This window comes from Diplotaxodon limnothrissa, linkage group LG17 (assembly GCF_057381915.1).
Source record: "Diplotaxodon limnothrissa isolate DT_005_m linkage group LG17, D_limnothrissa_male_GT1.1, whole genome shotgun sequence".
Taxonomy (NCBI): Eukaryota; Metazoa; Chordata; class Actinopteri; order Cichliformes; family Cichlidae; genus Diplotaxodon; species Diplotaxodon limnothrissa.
This window is the reverse complement of record NC_140612.1, coordinates 29,308,050-29,332,481: the sequence shown is the minus strand read 5'-3', so window position 1 is coordinate 29,332,481 and position 24,432 is coordinate 29,308,050. Positions and strand designations below refer to the sequence as shown.

The window sequence follows — 24,432 nt, the reverse complement described above, 5'->3', positions numbered from 1 at the left end:
ACACCTCAACATGACGTGGTGATCCGATTCCTGAAATGTAAATAGTCTACTGCTTTGAAAGAGAATGTGCGTGTTAAAGGCTGGACATGTGCTTCAAGTTGGTGCGTTTAAGCGGCCAGAATCTTCGGACATAGAACAATATCCTAGCTTTAAAACCACCTGTATTCTGATCCTTTTCGGCGATTCACAAAGCACGTTTCAAGTAGCCTATTTTAAAAGCAAATGCAGACGGGGGAAGACCAAGTGAGTGATAGGAATGTATTTTGTAGAAGAATTTCCCACAAAGCGTTCCGGCAAGCCAAAATTAGAGCTCGGTTTTTGTTGTTATAATAACATCTAGACATGTCATAGTGTGAAACATCCAATCAGATATAACCTACCCCCACATCATGTCAGCATCTTTGCACCATCTACTAGTGGGATATTACACACTGCACACTTGGGCAAAGCTGATGCCACCTGAGCGCACTTTACTAAATTTCTTGGCAATGTCTGATCATCTAAAGCGTCACAAACAAATAGATTAAGTCTGTTTTTAACGTCTAGTAGCCCGTGCACTGCTCCAGCAGCTGACACACAAAAGAGTAATATCCGAGCTTGGGAACTCAAAGAGCTTCCTTTTGCGCAGTAGCTGGTTGCAGTCTTAATTAGACAATGCAGTTTTCAGCGCAGCACACTTCAGTCCTTCTCTTTTCTGCTTTGGCTCTTCTTAATGTAACGAAAATACATACCTAACCGTCTTGTTTCAAAGAAACTACATGGTCAACATCAGTGTGTTTCTCATACTTTAGTGGGTCACGTGACTTGAACATCCTCTCCTAGGTTAAGTGGCTCAGATTAAAATGATCTCTGGTCTCCTTTCATAAAACAAACATTTGGAAATCTGCTCCTATGACGACTGCCATATGGTAAAGTGCTTTTGATAAATCATAAATCCATCACAAAGTCTCTTTATTACATTTTCTTTCAAAACGTGAACAAATAGACTCCTATATGGGCGCAAGGAAAGGGCCAATTGGGGGACCTCTTTTTATGCAGAAGAGGGAGGCTAAAACAACCCTCACAGATGTTCCTTGGGCAGCCAGCAGATAAAAATACGTTGTAAACGTTTCAAAGGGAAATATTTGACGAGCAAATATTAGCCTATGTGAAAACCCACACGAGGCTCGTCTTTTGGTCTGTTTAATGACTAATTGAATCATTAGTTGGGTCCACACAGATCGAAGTGCCACCGAAATAAAGGCTTAGATTTTAAAATGCCATATGGCCCAAATTATACATTAACCACGAGTTAGAGGATAATAATACTGTGTGTACAATCAGCCAGGTTGGATAGAGGACAGCCATTTTTGGACACCATCATCTCCTTGCCAACCGACACAAAGAACGACCAGGGCGACGGTTTCTATTTATTACCAGCGAGTCAGCGTGGTCATTGATTTATAGTACTTTACTGCACATACAGTGTGTGCCAAACGAGAATAATTAAAGAACTTATGCTGTGTTGTTAAGACAGCAACACGTTTTCGTTGTGCGTAAATTTTAGTATGTGCTCGCCAGGGGAAGGGGTGAGTTTCAGCGCTTAAATAGTGCCACGGACAATATATACGTTGTAGTTATATGCCATAGATCTTTGTCTTGTGTATAAAAACTTGCGTATTGGTGCTTTACTGCTTTACTGTGTCCTAAAGCGTTTAGAACTGTGAAAAACTCAGCCGCGTAAAAAGGTTACCACAACCTCTCCAAAGCGCACCGAGTAGCTGTGTGCGCAACGAACTCGTTTTCATGGTCAGTTTCCTCCATCCTGTTACGAGATGGCAACGCGATTCAAGGAATGTTGACCTTTTTGAATTTTAAGATCGTAAATGTTCCCGCATTCTGTGAATGGAGGTGATTGTTTTAGTTTTTAATCATTGTTAGATATCCTACATGCGGTTGCATGGCCGCAGATAGCAGGATAAAAGACGGAAACAGTCTGTCTTAACATGGCATTAAGTGTAAATGTGACTTAAATGCTTATTTTTATTTGATTTGATTTTTTACTTGACGGAACTAAAAAAAACTAATGCTGATTATATTTTTAACAGCTTAAATTTGGAAAATACACGCGTTATTCACACATTTTATGCAAGGTAAGTCATTCTTGCAATGCTTCATGTTCCACATGACCAGGTTTCCCAACATTTAGTCGCAACCTAATCCCCCACTTTTTAATCATTAGGATTTGATTTATTTATTTTTTTTACATTTTCATAGATCCCCAAACCAAACTTTATGCAAACGAAAATAAATCACTATTTATCCTTTTTTAAACACGTTTTAATATAAATATACATTTTGCGCTTTGTTTCTTCTGTGTTCTGCAGCACGGACACAGAAAATGATAAATATATTTTTATCTGGATTTCCCCCTTAAACCTTGTGCAGCTTTGCCATATCAAAGCATGCTCAATAACATTTGATTTTTTTTTTTAAATTGTAATATACCTAAACGATTAAAAATAACAACAAAAATACAAGCATTTTTAGATCGTCAATTCTATGATTTGATTTAGTTCAAAGGGTTTGATTTCACAATGGTTTAAAGCATCAAAAGTTTTATTAGCAGCTCCAATTTAACGGTCACCAGCTGCCCAAGAACACAGTGTTCTGGCGCTGGCCTGCCTTTGTTTTGTTCTGTTTTGTCAATAAACCAGTTGAACCTTTATATGTTCTATGCTTGGGTGAGCTCGTGTGTGTGTGTTGGACAATATTTAGCTGTCAACAAGCTAGTAAAAACTTCCCTTGCAATCACTGATTGACTGACCTGAACATATAGACTACCAGGTTTAAGACTTGGTGATACTATTTATAGGACGTAAAATGAACGTGAAATGTGTATATATGTACACACAACATACAAGAAGATGAATACAAATTGAAATCAGATATACATGAATCAAACACAGCATTAAAACTACTGATAGGGGAAGTAAGCACTGACCTATTTTGAGGCAATGTTAGGTTAGGAAATATTAGTTTCTCCCATTCATGTGGATTTTACATTAATATCACCACACACTACTTACACTACTTACCTAAACAATGCTGACTTTGGACCACTGTCTATCTATCTATCTATCTATCTATGGAGAAGGATGACTGTCCTGCCAACTTGAATACTAACTAGAGTTTTAAAAAGCCCATAACGGAGATTAACCTTTACATGAAATATATAAATATACGTAAATGCATGAATTATAATTATAGTGAAAAGTGAGAATAATGGGGTAATTGTCCAAGTTTCTAGCAATACCTTGAAAACTGTTAAAAACTTATCTTCAAGACATTTTTTTACTCTGCTGCACATCCTGCAGACTGCTGACAGTATTTTAAATAATGGAGTCAGCATCGCTGTTGGGGAGATTATCATTTCTAAATTACCCCGTATGTTTTTTCAAATAATACTCCTTTATTTATTTAAAAAGGACGTCATGTCAGTATAACTCAGTCTACATATACACCAATGCATCAGCATAGCCCAGTATTCATGTTACTTAGAGGGAAAATCCAGCTGTGGTCACCCACACTCATCATGAGCATGAATGTCATGGTAATTCTGGGCTTTAAATGGTTTCTTTGAACTGCTTTTTTCCAGCATGAAATGTTTGCTCAGCTTACATCTTTAACATTAGAAAGCAAGAATGTGGTGTACAAGTTTGACTATTTGACTATATTTTAGATTTTCACTAATCCACAGTATACATATAGTTCTTTACAGTAAAATTATACATGCGGGCTTAAATATGTACATACCTCAAACAAGCTAATGGCAACATTCTGGCTGGATATTTGACTACCCTTCTTGTCTAAATTGGTCAAGTTCATTCAAATTGGTTGGTTTCCTGACATGGACTTAACTTTTAAGCACAGATTTTCAGTTGTGCTGAAGCTGGAGCTTTGAGACATCCATTCCAGAAATGTAATGCTAGACTGCATTACTTATTTCAAAACCAGTTTTGATGTGTTGTTGGAACACCCAAATGTGTTCAAGTTTCACCCATCTAGATTTTGAATTGAGGTAAAGTTAAAGAATCTGGGGGTAGTCCTCCTTCTTCATTACTCCATCCACTTTGTGCAATGTACCAGTAAAACTTTTCTCTAAAAGGCATTTGGCTTGTCCACATGTGCAGCTGCAACATTCAGTCAAGCTTGGCGGTGTTGATTTTAGACCAGAGTCTCCTTTCTTGGTCGATACAGCCCATGGAAAACTTGCTTCAGTGTGGACAGTGACCCTAGTGTTCCAGCAGTTTCCAGTTCATGGCAGCCTTGAGCTCTGATTGTTTGTGGGATGTTCCCGAACATCCTAACAAATGCCCTTCCATCTAAGGGTGAGAGTCCAGGTCTTCATCCAGACTTTGACAAAGTGGTGAAACAACCAACTAACTTGTACTTATGTACAGCTGTTTGAACTGATGATCTTCAAATCTACAGTTGTTTAGAATTAGCTCCAAGAAACCTTTCCAATGTCTAAACGAAACACCCAATTCTTATTTTAGTCATAAAACATGTTTGCTGTACAATCATTCCCCTCTGAAAAAAAGAACAGTTCAAACAGTTAAAGCCCAAAACTATCATGATAGTGATGAAAATGAAGAGTGTTTACAAATGGAAAAGCACTCTCTAGATCTGCATAATCAGTCATTAAAGTATGCAATTTCATAACTGCCTATATCACACTGCTCATATACTCAGTGACAAACCGAAGTGAAAAAAACAAAACCTTTATGCTTGGCATTCTGTTGGAGACATTTTAGCAGCATAGTTTGATTCCACTTCTTCCCTCCCTACTGCAAATCAGTACAAGGAATTTCTGAGAGATTGTGTTTATTCATTGATGTAATTGAAGGATGTGATATATTCAGATATTCTGATGGTTTCTTCCAGTATGATTAAACTGGAGAATCAATACAGGCAGTTTGGCCTTTTATTTGAAATATCACTTACACAGACCACTATCACACCAAGACTAAGCATGTCCTTCACGACATCCACAAACCTTCTCTTTGGTTTTCCTCTGTTCCTCCTGCCTGTCAGCTTCATATTCAATATCTCCAGTATATCCACTATCCTTCCTCTGCAAATGCCCAAACCTTCTCAGTCTTGCCACTCTAAAGCTAAAATTTGTGAATATATCTGCGTTATTTCACTGTTATTATTGTTTATAATACATATTCTTTGTTTCCATCGACCAACCTTTAATGTATTTTATTTGTCGCTTTGGAGGTGTGTGACGAAATTTACGTTTTTCCGACACGGCTTGAAGGCAGCGTTAACTGGGGTAACACTGTGCTGACGTGTCGTACCTCTTGCACCGGAAGTCTTTATTTCAAGTCGCTTACGCGGTCAAAAAGCATCTCCATTAACTTCCATTGACGCTGGTCTCCAGACCCGGAAGTATTTTCACGTGCGTGGCAAAGTGTGTTTCCGGTATAACGTGTGTGTTGATCGGTGTTCAGCCTTTTTCTCTTGGCTTTCATTAGAACAGTCACTCACCTCAGAGTCCCAGCTCACTTGCCTGGTTACCCGTTAACGGCGTTGAATCTCAAACCGGTGGACATGGCATCTGTTTCGGGACCAGCTCAGACAGCCTCTGCTTCGGCTCCTCCTCTGCAAAGAGGAATCGTGAAGATGGTAAAGAGCCTAACGTGGATATGTGTACACACTGCGTGAGTGTAGGGAGGCAGCTAGTTAGCTCAGGGACCCAAGGGCTAATAAAGGCTCATAAAACTCATATAGCCTTAAGTGATCTTATTTGACGTTACAAATAATACGATCTGTTGAATGCATCTGTTGACAATGTGGTGCTGACAAGTTTAAATAACTATCTTAGGCGATTCGCCACTAAATCTGTTAGCCTGCTAGTAAGCAGAAGGAAACATTAGCATGGTCGCTATCTTGATAGTTAGCTGGAAACTATTTGGTTAGAAATTCAAAGTTTATTGGAATTGAGTTGTTTTAAAACCCACTGACTGGTTTGAGTCACATTTTCTTGTAGACGAATTACCTAGGAACTACTGCATTTTAGTAACGTGGGAGCTGTAACGACACCAGATGTTTAGTTTCTCAGCTAACGGCTATGCTAGCCAATAGCTAACTTATATTTACTTTAAAGCAACTGGTTACTTATATGAACAAAGTTCGTTGTGTCTGTAAACACTGTCCACTTTGTGTTGAGCAGTAGCGCAGACTAAACCAGTTTAATCAATGCTTCCCAGACTAGCGTATAAACTAAGTTGAGAAACTCCTGTCCTCTAGTTGCCGTTTCGCGTTTTGTCACGGTTTCCTGCGGGTTCCGCTGAAACATCTTCTAGCTTCAAAGTGTCTGTTAATAACGGCGGGGCTCCAGACATTGTAAGATAGTAGCTGGCTGATGTGTCCCGTCAGCTGAAGCCACAGACGAGGGATTTTCTCGGTGTGCTGGTTAAAACCAGCCAGAGAAAACTGACACGTAGCTGCAGTTTTCTTGCTCCCTATAATCTGCCATTCATCTCGGTTGTGTGTAACCTATGTTTGTCCATATGTTGCTTAGGGTTGAGTCATGGGAAACTTTATTCAGTGTCAGTTTTTTTTCTCGTGTATTTTCAGTTTCAGCCTGGGCACTTCTGCTATCTTACTTTGTTTAAAACAATTTTCATATATATAATTGGTACATACAGATCCGTTTAAGCACCTCTCATGATGACAGTTTCATGGTGTGTTTCAATTAAGTCATTTAACATTTGAATGAGCTGACAAAATTAACAAGTTAGTGTTGTTGTTTGTTTGTTTTTTCAACTGCCCTTTGTGGCCCATACAGACCTCCGTACTTGAAACAAACAGACAAAAAACTACTGTCCAATTTCTGCACTCTATTAAAGAATGATGCTTCCCAGTCTTTTAATTTATTTAAATAGGACCAAATCACAACAACAGCCTTTGAAAACACTGAAAGAAGTTGATGCATTATGGTGCATGACAAGAAGTCTGAACAACTGTTTTTTTTGTTATGAAGGAGTTTGTATTTGAGAAAGGTGATCAGTGAGTCAGGCAGAAAATTCAGGGTGTAACTGTCTGTTACTCGTTACAGCTACACCTCTGTTTTGCCTTTACTTGTAGGGAGTGGAGTCGGTTAGTGGGAGCACCTTTGATTTGATTTATCTAGAGCAGATCTTAGATCAACAACACCCAGTGATGCTTCCTGCAGACACCCTGGGGAGTTAGCAGATAAAGGTTGTTTGCTCAGATTTGTGTAAATGCCATGGTTGTCAAACCCGACAGGAGGTTATCTTTATTTAAAAAATATATCGTCTGTGCCATCACATGGGCTGATCTCGCCTTGCATTTGAATGACAGTCACCATAGTAACGTAGTACGAAGCTCCTTTCCAGTCAATTGTACAGGCACATTAGCATCCACACTGTTGATTTCCTCTTTTGCTGACTAATTGTATTTAATGTCACACCAATTTAAATAATTCCACAGCTTTTATTCACATCTGTGTGTGTGTGAAATTATTATGGTTTAAGAGCAGAATCTGTGGTGTTTTTAACCAATATTCGTACTTTTGCTTCTGTCGTACCGAACTGACCATTTATATTGTCTTCTTTGCCAGGTCTTGTCAGGCTGTGCCATCATAGTTCGGGGTCAGCCTCGAGGTGGCCCACCCCCAGAGCGTCAGATCAATCTCAGCAATATCCGAGCTGGGGCCTTGGCCCGCCGAGCCGCACAGGGCCAGCCCGACAGCAAGGACACCCCTGATGAGGTGAGTGGTTCTGTTGGTTTGTGTTTATATTTATGTTTGACACATATCAGTGTCAGTATGTTACCAATAATGGTGTGTCGTGGAAAAATCAGAGTCAGTGTGTTAAAGAGTAAGTGCAGGTCATATGCTTAATGAAATTTAAAGGACCTGCATTTGTTGATTTGGCTGGTTTCTCACATAAAGGAAATGTGCACACTTGCTGAGACATTGACCAAATGAATCAAGTCATTTGCATGTGCATCAGGGACATAGCATTAGTACACAATTTTAATTGTTTCAGTGACATATTTAAGAAGGGGCCAGCATTAGTGTGGCTATTTTCATGTCAATACAACACACCTTTATGCTGGTCTTGTGGCTGTGAACCTTGGAGGCTAAAGGAAGTTTAAGCTGTAGGTGGTTCCCCAACATGTTTTATCCAAAAGAAAGGATTGGATTTGTACCTGAGCCAGTATGTCTTTACTATTTGTTTACATCTACTGATACTGACATCTACTGATGAGTCAAATGTCACCTTTTCTTGTCTGCAATGTAGCCATGGGCCTTCCAAGCCAGAGAGTTCCTGCGGAAGAAGCTAATCGGCAAAGAAGTGTGCTTCACAGTGGAATACAAGAATATGCACAGGGAATACGGCATGGTCTACCTGGGGAAAGGTGTAGTGCCATTTCTTAAACTACAATTATGCTTCTTTTTAAAATTGTAACTTTAGTTTGTATTTCTATTATAAAGCCATGTCATTATGTGGAAAACATAGGTTGCTTTTTTTCTAACTCCTGGGACCTCCCTAGGAACCGGATGCCCTGCCTTTCTTTTTACCCTTGCAATTTTCTGATGGTACATTGCGGTAGACTAGTGATGGTAATACATTTTCTTTGTCTTTCTTTTTATTTTAGACACAACAGGTGAAAACATTGCTGAGTCCTTAGTGTCCGAAGGCCTTGCCACAGTCCGCAGGGAAGGATTCAGAGGGAACAAGTAAGATTTTTGGTTCTATTCTTTCTGTTATGTATTAGTGTTTGTTTTAAGAGTTTCATTTTTTATGATTTTTGGAATCTTAAACATAGTTGTTTTTTTTAACCAGTTGGGAGACTTTTTTTTTTTTTGCATGTAGCTTCTGTGTATGTTTTAATTATGTTGAGAAAAAAAAGGCACCATAGCATTGCAGCTGTGTAAAAGTAATTGTCATAAAAGTATGTAAGTATGTAGTTGAGATCACAGGCATGGCTGACACATGATTAGACAGTACTCGTGAATACTTCTCGTGGGACACGATGTCAACACGTTTAGGTGTTGCTGCCCATCCGATCCCATTGCATTGTGGCTGATGCAGAATTTATAATAAGAGTTTAAAAAGTACACTTACTGGATAATATATGTATTTTTTTTAAATCAGAATATTTGAAAAACAAATCACCCATAATGAGTAATAAACTTTTCTGTTATTGTTTAAAAAGTGCAGTATGTAAGTGAGGGAAGACACCTGCAGAAATAAGATTCAAGAAAACTATCCACTCACAATGAGTTCTTCGACTGCTTTCAAGAATGTTTTGTTTATACAACATATGTTTGGGATGTGATATGGTTAAAATGTCAGGGTGATGGTAGCAGGAGTTACTCGAGTCTGTCAAGGTCAGTGCAGACGGCCTATTCAGAAAGACCAGATAGAAATGTACCTGATACATCCTTCTTCTGTGCTCAAATTGTTTTGAGGCTTGTTTTGTCTTGTCTTGTCTGGTTATTGATTATAATTGTTGTATCAATGAGTGCTCTACATCTCTAAACCCTATGTTACGTCTATGAAAGCTTTAGCTTGGTAGTGAAAGCAAAAGTAAATAATTACTCAGAATCTTCTCCAGCCAGATGACAGCACAGCAGGTCTAGACCTGATCCAAGTTGGTAATTTCACAATTCTAATGAATGGTTTTGTTTTTTTCAAAGACATGGTCTAATTTGATCTGGATGGATATAAGATATCCTTTATAAGATAAAGATGTCATCTATGTGCAGAGACTAAAACTAGGAACTAGAAACTAAAATGAGGATGTTTTAAAAATAATGTGGCCATTTGTTTTATTAACTGAGAGAAACATTACTGGCATCATCAGTCTGCTAACATGACAGCATTGTCATTCAGACTGGGTCACTTTTAGTCCTTTCAGCTTCATTGCTTACATGCAAATGATCCGTGGCAACATGCATTATATAACACTGGCTCCAGTAAAGAGTAGACAGACTTTCAAACATTAGGTCTTTATGGCTTTGTCATCAAGACAAAACGAAAGTGTGTATGTTTATACAACAGCGCTTTAAGACAGGGAAATCAGAAGCATACAAGAGATGAATGTTTTTATCTAAATGACGAGGTAGAACGTTAGGGTGTACATGCTTTTGCCACTTAGGGTGTTCTCCAAGGTGGTTGGCATCTCAAAGATACACGAGAGACATGTTCAGTCCCAGTCTTGTGCATTTTATCTGCTGCTGTGACTGCAGGCGGTTTAGATGTTTGCTGTGCTGAAAGTGACTGAGCACCCTGGTAACTTTGCCATAACAGTAGCATAGACTATCCTATGATGTCAGATGTAGTAACATTTTTGCATACATGAAGCTTTCAGGTGGCATCTGCATAGAGTGCGTGCTATGTACAATTTTAGTTGGTTGTATTTTATGTGTTAGGGTGCCATAATCAAATATGTTGGCACAACAAACCATAAGTGGGTCATTATATATGTAACTGATATTGTAGATTTGTTCCACTTAAAGATTGCCGGCTCAGTCAGTGCTATTAAAGTAATTTTGATGTCAGAGAGTTTAATTTGCATCTAAACACTTCGCACTTGGAACAGGGAGGAAATCACTTTTGGCAACATGAGGTAATCTTCTTGCTAAGGCTTATCGCAGTACAAAACTGGAAAATCCGTAGGGAGATATACATAAGTCCTCAACTAGTTAGACTGTAGAGAATTGAGATGGAGCCAAAGTATCCCAGATGGTGGCAGCATTACCCTGCTGCTATATCAGTGTCCCTCTGAAACTCTTTTCTGCCACATTGCCCTTAGGCAGTAATTCTCTAAATACACTTGCACATGCAGAGCTATAGGACAGAGTGCTGTATATCCCCCCCAGTGGCAGTATTTGCACATTACACACATTACAAGCAATTTGACTCACGCTGCTACATTTATATCTTCCAATATGAACAGAGATGATGTGACTATTTTGCAACTAATGACCTATTTCAAGCATTCTGCGCAATGGCCTAGAACAAGCACTAATGTAAATTATGCTTAAAGTGTAAGCTGGCATCATTTGGCCAAAGGGGGAACCCATTATTCAGGAAGGACTCGAGGCCTCAGTTTTTTGCGAGTGCACTAACCAACAGTATCATTGCTCTTCATGACTGGCTACATTGATCATACAAACTATGGTGTGATAATTATGGAGCTGATGATAATGATGATGGCTTTGGACAGTGCAGTTAAACATGTGCTCAGAAACTGAAGCTGCAGCTTAGCCTGTTCACAAATTTGGTGCACAGCAGTACACCATGTTAGGATGGTACTGTATTTAATGACACTTTTTGTAATGCTACCAGCGCCATTTATAAGAAAACTATGACTATTCTGTTTTTTTTCCTTTCTTTTTCTCCTTTAGAAGTTAGAATTGAAATATGTGTTTAGCTTTCATATCGAAGCTAACAGATTCATCATTTGAATGATTTTTGCTTTGACTTGATCAGTCGTAGAAAATGCTGTCTGTAGTGCTGAACCATAAGGGGACTGTATTGAGTTCAGTCATCAGTCTCGTCTTTTTAGTGTTGCATCTTAGCCTCTGTCACTATGTCTGCCTGCTTTTTCTTTGTAAATTGGTAATCTGTTTACAAAGAAAAGCTAGACCCTGAAAATTGGTTAGATTCCAGTGTGTTGCACTTTCCTTGTGAAATATTAAAGCCACAGGATGAAGGGGGAGCTCGACTTATTGGTTTATAAAGCCCACCCATCAGAGCCCCCCCCCCCCTCCCGTTGCTTCTTTTTAACTGGAGCCCCAGAGGAGTACTGGTTGAGGGGTGTAACTGTCTGAGGGATAAGCTGTTTTTCTTCTAGGTCTCACTATTCACAGGGAGTGGAACCCTTCCAGTCAAGTACACCAGGGAACACGACTTACTATAACCTCTTCGAACTGTATGAAGACTAGAGGGAACCGTTTACTAAAGTTCCGCATTTTTGTATCTGTTTATGGTATTTTGGGTTGCACAAGGGAGACATGAGGTGATGAAAGATTTAGCCTACAGCATGTTCAAATATAAGGGAATTGGAAAGCTTCTCCTTGGCCCTTGTTTCTCCAGCAGTCTTGCTCAGTATTTCGCTCTCTCACCCGTCAATATCTGTTTTGATTTGAAGTAGTGTTGGTTGGAAGAGTTGCTGACCTAAAAAGAAAGCGGTCTATTTGGAGACATGGATAAGTTTGCTATCGTCTTCCTCCACACATGAAGTTATTTCTATATCTTAACCAATCTCTGCTTATGAGTTGCTCTCCTTTTATTTTGTGGCTTTATTATTTTTCTTCAGTCTGCATTCCTTGATTGCATTCTTAGTTTCTCTTTCTGTATCTTTGTAGGTTTCTGTTCCCGTCTGGTTCTTAAATACTAAGTAGCTTAAACAAAATGGACTTCTTACAGAAAAGTTTCACCATTGTTGCTCAGTAAGCAAGAAACTGTTTCAATTCAATCTGAAGTTTGTAGCTAAATCAGTGTAGAGGGGAAAGTGAACTTGACTGCATTTTGGGCGCGTGGCCAAAAGCCCAATTAAGTGCACACAGCTGGAGATGGGGGGGGGGATATTGTGTGTCCGTATGTGTGTGGCATTTTAAATGCGAGCCACTTTGTTGGCTCTGCAAAGTGAAGCAAGATGCGAAAAATTTCAATTTCTCTGTTTATTTTTAAAAACCTCTTGTCACAGACCGCAACTCCCAGTCGGTCGGCCTTTGCTTCTTGGAAAAACAAAAACCCGCCGGCCAATTGAAGTTCTGAATAATTAAAGTTGTGCGAGGCCTCTCAAATGGCATTAGGCTGCACAATTTAGGAAGCCAGCATGGAATTAATTATGGCGTTTGTAGCCAGCTGCGTGGCTGCTTTTGAAGGAGCTGTTAAACACTGTTATTGTCGCTTCACAAAATGCTCAGATACATTTTTAAGCAGTTGTAATCTGGTCATCAGCTGGTTGCCAATAATACAAGAGTGCAGTTTTTTTTGGAACCGGCACTTAATTTAACAAAGCTAAAAACCATTGCAAGCACATACGGTCCTTTTCTTTTTTTTAATTATCACTTTTGCATAGCTTGTGACAGTTTTGTTGTGTGGGAATAAAAAACCTCCAGTTGGGGCTGTAGTTCTGTGAATTTGCGATGAAGCCAACATGACAGAAGTCAGTTGTTGTAATTGTAGTTATTGTTATGGTAATTTTTTGGCCTACTGGTATAGAGCTTTGAATCGACAGCCGGCATAAGAGAAGCATGTTGAACTTAACAAGGGTAGTGACTCTACAATCAAAACCTTTTCCTGCTTGTTAAATACAATGTGTGTGTGTCTCTCTAACCAGTGTGAAATTAATTGCAGCTTGTTAACACGCTGAGCCAGTGGTGGTTGTCAGAACAGTTTTATGGTGCTCAAAGACCCGCTAATCTTTGTAGGTGCTGTTTGTAACATGTAACAATATTTAACTCAAGCTGTTACAGCTTTAATGCACCTGTGTTCTTTAACAGAAATCATTTAAATTTCAAGGTTGGTGAGAAGCCACATATAAAGTAGTGCCGCAGTGGCAAGGTTTCATGCTGCATTGCGTTTTCACCGAAGGGAATCTTTTATAGTTGCCATGGAGTTTTTCGTTTTGGTCTCGCGGTTTGTTAAAATTAGAGAAACTCAACTGCCCCTGCAGTGATGAGCCCACACACTGCGGCTGCATTCAAGTTCTCATAGAATAGAGGGCTTGTCAATTGGCAAAATATCTCTCCCATAGTTTTCCACATATTTAAAATTGCATCACAAAGCTCATATAGAGAAAAGTTAGCGATGTTATTTCTTGCATATACATTTAGCACCATACAGATTTTACAGCTTTAAGAGCGGTCAAAATTTTGAAAAGTGTTTTTTGTGGGTGTTCATTTTTTGGTTTTGGTTTTTTCAGTCCAGAGCAGGCCAGACTGTGTGACTTGGAGGACCAGTCAAAGGCCTCTAAGAAGGGTTTGTGGAGCGAGGGTGGTGGCGCGCAGACTATCCGCAACATCAAGTACACCATAGAGAATCCCCGCAACTTTGTCGACTCCTTGCACCAGAAACCTATCAATGGTAAGGAATATTAGATGGACTTTTACCTCACTCTTGAAAAATGAATGTTTGGCCTATGAAGAAAAACAATACATGAAAATGTAAAAAGAGATTACATACATAACCTCTGTTTGTTTATTTGGATCATGGGCCTCATGAGCACTACATGTTGAATTGTACTAAATAACTTTAGAGCAGGAAAGTTTGGGCAGTGCTGTTTTTTCCCTTTAATATTGTGATCTGTAAGATTCTTCAGAAAAACTGATCTTATTTAAAGTTAAGACTCTTAGATCATATCTTTATAAGGCAGCAGAAATCAGTTGATGTGGGCTTGGATGTTTTGTCCTGAATATCCACTTCATGGCATGTAAGGGCACACACTGTCTCGCTCTTCACCAGCTCATTCCTTTGGCCCTCATCTCGACCTATTTGAGGTGTAATGTGCCACTCTATTTCGAGAAGAGTGCCGGTAACAGTGGTTAAGCTCATTTCACCACCCTTCTGCGGAATAGAAAAATGAACAAGGGGCACTTTTTCTTTCTTTCATTTCTTATTCTTGCCATTTATGAGAATCTCAGGGCTATTTTAAAATTGGAGGCAGCAATCCAGTTGAAGTATTCTACACACAAAAAATAGCTGTTTAAAAATGGGTATGCCAGTTTCTCTCATCTGCTCATGCTACTCCCTGTTCCCATTGACATGCATGTAACACCTGTACATTCACATGTTCTATAGAGAGAAACCTTTAAGACACTGAGTGAGCCGATCGCAGAAGATTATTTAGGTGTGAAATTCCTTTTTTTAACAGTTACCTAAAAACCTGTCTAGATTAAATGCCCCTGCATTGAAGTCTGTTGTAATGCATATAAATTGGTTGTTTTTTTCCCCCCCACACAAAGAATTATGAAAGAAGTATGTACTGGGAAATTATGAAGCATACATTCAAGCTGACCACAGTCAAAGTGCTTTATTCATGTAGTGTCAGTTCAACAACAAAAGTGATCTCAAGGGAGTTTAAATTAGAGGTGGGAATCACCATACATCCCACGATACGATATTATCACAATACTTAATGCACGATACGATATTATTGCAATTTTTTAAAAATATTTTGCGATATTCAGATTCTGTACATAAAGGTAAACTTTATCAATATTCATTTTATCTAATAACAAAGTCTCACACTCAGTCTTTCTCTCATTTCAGTCAGTTTTATTGTTGACAAACTGAACGGTTTGTATTACAGTCTAGTCCAACTTAACTGAATGCAACCATCTGGTACAATTAAATGGTAAATGGCCTGTATTTATATAGCGCTTTTCTAGTCCCTAAGGACCCCAAAGCGCTTTACATATCCAGTCATCCACCCATTCATTCACACACTGGTGATAGCAAGCTACATTGTAGCCACAGCCACCCTGGGGCGCACTGACAGAGGCGAGGCTGCCGGACACTGGCGCCACCGGGCCATCTGACCACCACCAGTAGGCAACGGGTGAAGTGTCTTGCCCAAGGACACAACGACCGAGACTGTCCAAGCCGGGGCTCGAACCGGCAACCTTCCGATTACAAGGCGAACTCCCAACTCTTGAGCCACGAACCACGAACGATTATAGCTATTCTGAACTATGCAATTTGTGAAAACTATGCAGCCCCTTCAGCAACTGAAGAATTTGAAAGTAAATTAAAACAAAATATAATTTTACATTTTACATAATGTAAAGTTACATAATTTTACATTAAATAAAAAAGTTTTAAACTAAAATATCGATTTCTGCTGTACCTGTATCGATACATTATTAGCAAACAAAGTATCACGATACTACACAGTATCGATTTTTTTCCCCCACCCCTAGTTTAAATTATAAGGTAAAAACACCAATCATCAGACAGTCCCCCATGAAGTGACATGTGGTGACAGTGGAGAAGAAGAACTCTTAACAAGGAAGAGCAGACAGACAGAACAGGCTCTCATTTTTTGCAAATACTCGAAATAAAGAGGATTAAAAAACAGACTGCGAGAGACAGTGGATTAAAGCTGGTTAATTATAACTTTAGTATTATTATTATCATTGTTATTATTTCAAGCAGTTTTGTATTCTTGATTATTTACATGACTCTTCATTAGCTTATCATACATTTATTAAACAAAAGTGTGTTTTATAAGATAATTTGTTGGCATTTTTGCCTTTGTTGGATAGTGAAACAGTGAAGATAGACAGGAAGATGAGGAAAGAGGGGTGCAAGACATGCTGCAAAGGGCCACGGGCGGGACTCAAACCTGGGCCGCTGCTCTCTGAGCTAAATGGGCGCCTAACAAAAGTGTCTTTTAAAGGGTTTAGTTCATTCATACACAACTTAGAGAAAAGGTAAATAATACAGAACACATAATTTAAAAAAAAAAAAGCGAATTAATTGCTCTATTACCACACTATGGCGTGAAGGAGAGGTGAATGAGACGTCCCTCTGCAGCCTGAACTTACAGCGCTTTCTAAATTCAAGATTGTTCAGAGTCACCTGACCTAGCCCCTAACTTCAAGGTTTATAAAAGAAAAAAGTTTTAAGGTTAGTGCGTCTGTCTCCTGAGCTCACATGAGAAGCTGTTTCCAAAGGTTAGGTTTGTGATGAGAAAAGCTCTTAAATTCAGTTCTCAATTTAACATTAGAAGAGATGGTAATATGGGAGAAATGTGATCTCCTTTTTCCGGTTAGTACTTTTTGTACAGCATGTTGAGTCAACTAAAGATTTTTAGGACAACCAGATGACTGGGAATTACAGCAGTGAAAATAAGTAATGATAGAGTAGTTTTTCAGCGTCCCTCCGAAACAGGATGTTCCTAATTTTGACAGCATTGCACAGATGAAAGAAGGTATTTCTAGTGATTTGTTAAATGTGTGTTCCACAAAGTTGTCATATCATGTTAATTATATTTTTTGCAAAATCATTCGAAGCAGCAGTTTATGAACACGATGTTACTTTTAAGGGTGTGAAAAGTATTCCAGTTCATTTTAACCAACATGAGCTCAAACTGATCACAGCCTTTTGATGTCAAAAAGAAGGAAGTGTTCTTCCTTTAAATCTAGAGTAGTGGGTTTTGGATGAAATGTGACTTTGATGTGGAGTTCAGTCTGTGACTTTCTCCTCTCAGAGGACAACTCTTTTCAGTCACACTGTTCATTAAATCATTGGGTTGTGTGTGCCTGGTTCCTGTTTTGAGTTCAATAACAATCACTCATTGAGCTTTCTAAAAGCAATTGGATTGCACCCTGGATCACTAATAATTCACTCCTAGATTTCCATCTTTTAAACTCTACATTTTCCTAAGCCAGCAGTTGCGTGATTTAGTTTTGTGTAGTTCACAACAGTTACATTTAACTTTAAGAACTTGAGGTATTTAAGCACATCATAATTTGACACACAATCTTTGATTTTACATTATGTTGTCTCTTCTCCCTTTAGCCATCATCGAGCACGTGCGGGATGGAAGCGTTGTTCGTGCCTTGCTGCTCCCAGACTACTATCTGGTCACTGTTATGCTGTCTGGTATTAAGGTAACCACCACTTATTTGCTGCACATACAATTACATGTTACATAGTGTGGTTTTATTTGCTTTAAACAATTAAGTCTCTGCAGTTTCTGCAAGGAGATTGAAGTAACAACATGTAGTTAAATAAAAGCCACTGGTATTTTGCCACGCTTCAGACATGATTAGAGATAACATGCACATCAAGGTGACAACAGTTAAGAAGACGGCAGGCACAGTGAAAAGAGTTTCTTGCAAAGTGTATTTAATCAGTTATACATTTTAATGCACAAATACTTGGAAAACATACACTGATTAGTGCATGGGTAATCTATATTTCTTTTTCCGTTTCTCTTCCTCTCAGTGTCCCACATTCAAGAGGGAAGGAGATGGTACAGAAACGCCAGAGCCATTCGCAGCAGAGGCCAGATTCTTCACTGAATCCCGTCTTCTTCAGCGAGACGTTCAAATCATCCTGGAGAGCTGCCCCAACCAGATCATACTGGGCACCATCCTTCACCCGGTAAAACACCGGAATCAGTACCTAGTGGTGACATTGTTAATTCTTGGCTTTTCGTTTTATTCCTTTTGGGGTTTTTTTTGACCGTGCTCATTTGATTTTGTCTCAGAATGGTAACATCACAGAACTCCTGCTGAAAGAAGGGTTTGCACGCTGTGTGGACTGGTCCATGGCTGTTTACACCCAGGGAGCTGAAAAACTCAGAGCTGCTGAACGGTACGCAACAGAAAATACATTTTGACACAAGCCAAATTCGATTTAATCACCTGTTTTTAGTGTTTTCCAGCCAACTGGATATTTCTAGTCACTTGATTAAATCATATCTCCTGATATCTGACTAATGATGAGTATTTTATGTTTTTATTTTAAATTTTATTTGTTGTTGTCTTTCCAGATCTGCTAAAGAGCGCAAGGTTCGGATCTGGAAAGACTATGTTGCGCCGACAGCCAACTTGGATCAGAAGGACAGGCAATTTGTAGCTAAGGTGAGGACTTAAAGTGGTAATTTGTAGTCTTATTAAGAAGGGGCTTGTTATGAGGATCATTTTGCTTCATCGGGGGGGGGGAGCGAGAGCATGTGTAGAGTGTAAATCTTTGTGCATGACATGAAGGCATTGTTAAGTATGTGTAAGACTTAAATTTGGTTGTAAAAGGAAGCGAGAAAGGCAGCTTCACTTGGATTCACAAGTTGATGCCTTCTGCTGCATTTCCAATTTTCTCTCGGTATCGCAGCAAAAGCACGAGCACTCTGATGCTTGTAATGAATTATCTCTTCCTGACACTTCTTGCTTTCACGTTTACACACCCCAATGAATATATAGGGAGAAAAGATCCCCTCAGTAAAGGTACAAGGAATGCTTAACAGCAACCTTGAAGCAATCCCCAGGCAAATTAGTGCCAAATTGCTGGCGTGTGCTGTAGCAGCGGCACAGAACGACCCCAAAAGCCAACAACTAGAGATATTAGCTTTGGAGGTTATTGGCCCGGCCCTCGGGAGAAAAGAAACATCCATAATATCAAGTACAGTGGGGGTGCAGTCCATCCTAAATGTCAGCACATACCGGTTCAAACCAAATAAGATTGACTCCTTGATACATTTGGTAATATAGCTTAACCTTGTTGTCACAATGAGATAACACATTACAGGGCACTTTAATGCAGTAAAGCAACTCTAGCCTTAAAGCGTCAGCTTTAAATGTGGCCCCTTCTGAGCATTTTGGCTAGTTGCCCCCATACCTTCCCCTTAGTAAATATATATATTTTTCTCTCTGGAAACGCTTAATAAAAAGAAAAAAGTTGAGCCTTTTGGAAGTTTCTTTTGTCTGCATTTGCTCCCTCCAGACCCCAAACTTTTAAGACCCTTAAAAATTCATACCCGGCCTAAGGGTTACATAAAAGGTGTTGCTTTGGCAATCTGCTTACAGAATGAATTTGATAAACTGCACAAGCATATAGAAGGCACCAAAAGAAAACTATGAGCATGTATATTTTTTTTCCTGAGTCAGAGGGAAGAGGATTGAGAGAGGATAAAACATTTATATTATCGGTGCGAGCTGCGTTTAGATCTCTGTGAACCCCCTCAGTAAAAGAGGGCTGAATGTGGGCAGTGTGCAAGTGAGGGAACATTTGGTGGTGAGCTCAGGGGAGTGTATGAAAAGCAGGCACAGAGAATATAAAAAAGTGAGAGGTAGAGGGTTAAAGAAGACACTGAAAGGGTAGGTTTGTGTGGATGTGTATAGGATGAAAAGGAAATGAGTAGTCAGTCTTTTTTTCTTTTTATTTATTTATTTATTTTGGCCTCCTGCAGTGCACTGCTCATGCCCCCATTTAAACTTTGAGGCACTTTGGAATTTTTTCTCAGGATGTTTCTTTGTCCTTTACTTACCTTGCAGCTTAAGCTTGCTCAGTGTCAGCTGCTGCTATGTTAGCCAGTTTATTTGGGCATTAGTTTAGATATCGTACTTTGTGGATGTGGTGACTCGTCTGGGTGATCTCCTTTAAAGTGCAACTTCTTTCTATAACTTAAATGCTGTCTGTTATAGCTTGCAAAGTAATTCCAGTGAGTGATAAGCCTCTGAGATGGCAGGAGGACCACGCAGGTCTAAAAATGTTCCCTTAAAAATTGATTTGATGGAAAGTGTCTTGTTGACCCTGCAGCTAGTTGAACTGTTTTAACGCTAAGTACATACCGGGCAGGCTAAAGTTACGCAGGCCCGTCACTCCCCTTCTGCACTCGTCCCTGTTACTTTTGTCGGCACCTAATGCTGCAGTGCAGCCACTCTCACAAGGACACTTTTATCCATCAATCCCATCATCATACACTCCTCCCCTCTCCTCATCCACTCTGCTTTTCACTTCTTATTACCTGAGTGATGGATAGAGTGGAGAGACGCAGCGGGTCCAATCCCCACAAGTCAATCCTGCTGACGCATCTTCCTTTTTGACTGTCTCGACTCTTTCTCCCCCTCCTCTGCTGGGACTAAAGAATAGGAATGTAGGCCATGTCCCAATAGTACCCCCTTTCTCCCCCAGGTAACCACTGACTTGCAAGGTGATAGACAAAGGGTGACGTACTGTAAAGCCCTTTGCCAAGCTCATCAGCGGCTTGTCAGGAAGACTGCTGGTGATGAGCTCATCCAAATCCATAAGAATCATATGTATAAGGTATCTGGATTTACTGCTCTCCAGCTGGGAGTTTTAGTAGTTGCATAAAGATTTTCTGATCGGTGTTGGGAGTAAAAAGGCTTATGCGTGTGCTGTTAAATGTAATGAGGCATAGGTGCAAAATACAATTAGTAAGTATGGCTTAATACTGTGTGTAAGACAGAAAGGTGACATGTGCACTGCCTTTAAACCAAGTCAGACAAACTGGGCTTAATATCTGACAGCTTCTTAAAATAACAAAACAAAATGACACATTTGGAGAGAAAGGCTTGCAGGTTAAACTCTAAAGTTGAGCAGCAGTAAAGTAAGAAAACAAAAAAACATCCCTGCTAGAGCAGGGGTGGGCAATCTCAGTCCACGAGGGCCGGTGTCTCTACAGGTTTTAGATGTGTCCTCGAACCAACACAGCTGATTTAAATGGCTAAATTAGCTCCTCAACATGTCCTGAAGTTCTCCAGAGGCCTGGTAACGAACTAATCATGTGATTCAGGTGTGTTGACCCAAGGTGAGATCTAAAACCTGCAGGGACACCGGCCCTCGTGGACTGAGATTGCACACCCCTGGGCTAGAGTCCCTCTAAAGCAGGGGTTGGGAACTCCAGGCCTCGAGAGCCGGTGTCCTGCAGGTTTTAGATCTCACCCTGGGTCAACACACCTGAATCACATGATTAGTTCATTACCAGGCCTCTGGAGAATTTCAAGACATGTTGAGGAGGTCGTTTAGCCACTTAAATCAGCTGTTTTGGATGAAGGACACATCTAAGGACACCGGCCCTCGAGGCCTGGAGTTCCCTACCCCTGCTGTTTAGTGTTTTTGTTTAACAGCATTGTGCAAATTAAGTGCTTGTCATATCTATGTGATATGCTTGTTATCCCTATATGCAGCTTTGATGGCATTTAAACCTTTATGTTAAACCATGGCATTTGGATCAAATCCACTGGTGTCCACATGGAACACAGTGCATTGGTGATGTGAGGCAAGTAATGACCAAGTCCTGGCTAAGCCCACATGTGGCCATGTGGTTAAAACCAACTGAATAAACGTGAGAGTCAACCAGCACTTTCCCCGATAGTAGCCAAGATTCTCCTTGCGCTATGACTGATCTTGACCACTGCAGATGTCATGTCATTACTAGGCAGAGGGTGGCAGTAGATCCCCACCGTTCGAGTAGCAGAATAGACCAGTGAGTCATGCTGCCAGCCTGTTTGTCTCTTCTGCCTGCTCGCTCAACCCTCGTGGCAGCTAACTTTCCAAAGAGTTTTTGCTCTATTTTTCGATCTATTCTCAATCTTTTCCTCTGTCTCTGTTCCTGTGATATTTGCTGTGAGATTACACTCTATCTCCCTGGCTCGCTCCAGCTTTCTGTTCGTCTATCTTGGTGTGTGTTGATCTGTCCTCCTTCGCCTCGCTCCTCTCACCTCCTCCAGCTGATAATTAGCCAGTAAATGCTGAGCCATTTTTATTCTGCTCCCGCCACGTTCTCTCTCTTGCACTTTATTTACTTGGGCAGGCCACAAAATGACCTTGTTACAGTGTGAATGCATGTAGGCTGGTATGTGTGCGCGCGTCTATGTGCACGCACGCGTCCCCTCGCACTTACTCATTACACCTCTCCCCTTCTCCGTCTCTCTCCCTCCTGCTCCCTAAGTCTCTGTATCTCTCCCACTCAGCTCAGTGATTAGTGTATGATGTATTTTGGCTGCTTTTGCAGGCAGCCTATTTAGCATGTGGGCTGGTCTAATTTCTGTTCTCTGGTGGCAAAATGCAACGGCAGTCTGATTTGTTTTCATGGAATAATGAATCTCCCAATGAGCCTAATATACCTGGATTTGTGTCTGCAGTATCGACATAAAGTTTCAACTTTTTCTCAGTTTTTGGTTGGTTTGTTTTTCTACCACAGCTGCAGCCACACAAACACCCACGCAGTCCAAATTGTGGTTGATACATCGCTCAGACCTGCATCTCTCATTTTGAGGACTTTTGTGCCCGGCCTACATATGAACTCCACTTTGAGTGATGATGAGGCCATTTAATGCATGTGTGGGTGGCTACATGTGTAGGGCGATTGATTTCTCAGTCTGTTGCAAGTGGCCTACTTAAAGGCTCTGGGTTTGGATGCCTTCTCCGTCTAAATCACATTATACCCTCAATCTGTCTTCCAACTAAAGTGAGCACATTGGACGCCACATATATAGACTGTGCTGTGTTAGAAATATTTGCTTCACCCTTCATTTTTAATGACTTGACATGAGTACACATTTCTCTGAGATTCATAATTTATCATCTATGTCAGTAGATTTCAGATTTCCCTCTGAAGTTCTGAGTGCTTTTGTGATGTTCTGTCATTGGGAAGAAATGCTGTAGTTCTAAGCTATCACTTTTGAACATCCACACATACTTCTGAACTGTACTTCCCTAAACTCCCATTGGAACAGAGAGAAATAACATTTAAATGCCAGACATAAATTAGTCTGTGTATTTAGTTACACTTCTAAAGGTCTGCAGAACAAAATGCTGCCAGCCAGTAGTCGAGTAGACAACTGCGTAATGCTCTGCCAGTCTATCTTAAACACGATGTTTGTGGTTTAGAGCTTTTTTTCCACACGCACTCTTGTCTCCCTCCTCTACCCTCCCTCCTTGCCTGCTGTCAATCCCCCAGATTGCAGAACGTCCTCGCCCTGTCCTCCAAACCTAGCTGGCCTACTGGGATGCCTTAGCTTGCTAACTTACTCATTCACTCAAGGATCGCTCTTTCTTACCTCCCTCTTGTTGCCTCCTGCTCATGACAGCACACAGTGTGCTCTGTCACTCTCTCTCTGCCTTTGAACAGATCTCTTCCTCTCCATTTATCCTTTACCTGCTCCTTCACTTCCCATCTTTCTGTCAGTCTATCTGCTTACTCACTCAACAAAATGCAATGCCATTCTTTTTCTTACTCCAGCACCCCCACTGCCCTGCACATAGGTTTGTAATTACCCCAAGGTTTTAAGTTTTTGGACCCTTAAATTGATTTCTAATTGAGTTTCATGTTCTTATTTTTGTGCTGTATGCTCACCTAATCACATTCCCGAAGTTTTTTTTTTTTTTTGGGTGGTTGTTTTTATTTTAATCGTTCCCGCTCCTCTGTTCTTCTATTCCTTGTAGGTGATGCAGGTGGTCAACGCTGACGCCATGGTGGTCAAGCTCAACTCTGGCGAATACAAGACCATCCACCTGTCCAGCATTCGGCCCCCAAGGAATGAGGGAGAGGTACAAAAAAAAAAAAATCTATCTGCTTTTAAAGTTTGCACAGCTTTGCTTGCAATGAGGAGCTACTTGAAATTGAAGGAGTGAGTGAATGTAGTTGAATGAGTGAGAGCTTTGTGGTCAGCCAGCATCTGGTGTCAAGGTATTTTCCACCTAAGCTTAGTTACTTAAAAGCTGCACAACTATAAATATCTGTCCGCCTCTTTGTGTTCTCGTGGCCTCTCTTCTTTTCTTGCACGTCAGTCTAAATTCTTTCCAAAAGACTGTGGATTTAAGTCTGACCACTTGGTGGCGCCCCTGCAGTTGGGGCATAAGCAGATACAGTGAAACAGTAGTACACACCCAGTGGTTGCAGCACTGCAGAGAGTGAGGCAGA

At 40.3% G+C, this 24,432-nt stretch overlaps 1 protein-coding gene across 1 annotated transcript in view; it reads left to right on the top strand.

Annotated features, from left to right (window-relative positions):
• The first annotated feature begins 5,459 nt into the window (after positions 1-5,459).
• Positions 5,460-24,432, top strand: part of snd1 (staphylococcal nuclease and tudor domain containing 1) — a 187,393-nt gene continuing 168,420 nt past the window's right edge. Inside the window, exons 1-10 of the mRNA XM_085376346.1 lie at positions 5,460-5,673; positions 7,634-7,783; positions 8,319-8,436; positions 8,677-8,758; positions 13,963-14,123; positions 17,562-17,653; positions 17,991-18,149; positions 18,256-18,362; positions 18,541-18,631; positions 23,955-24,059. Coding sequence (XP_085232472.1) covers positions 5,599-5,673; positions 7,634-7,783; positions 8,319-8,436; positions 8,677-8,758; positions 13,963-14,123; positions 17,562-17,653; positions 17,991-18,149; positions 18,256-18,362; positions 18,541-18,631; positions 23,955-24,059 — 1,140 coding nt within the window. The 5' untranslated portion in view covers positions 5,460-5,598. The remainder of the gene's footprint in view (positions 5,674-7,633; positions 7,784-8,318; positions 8,437-8,676; positions 8,759-13,962; positions 14,124-17,561; positions 17,654-17,990; positions 18,150-18,255; positions 18,363-18,540; positions 18,632-23,954; positions 24,060-24,432) is intronic.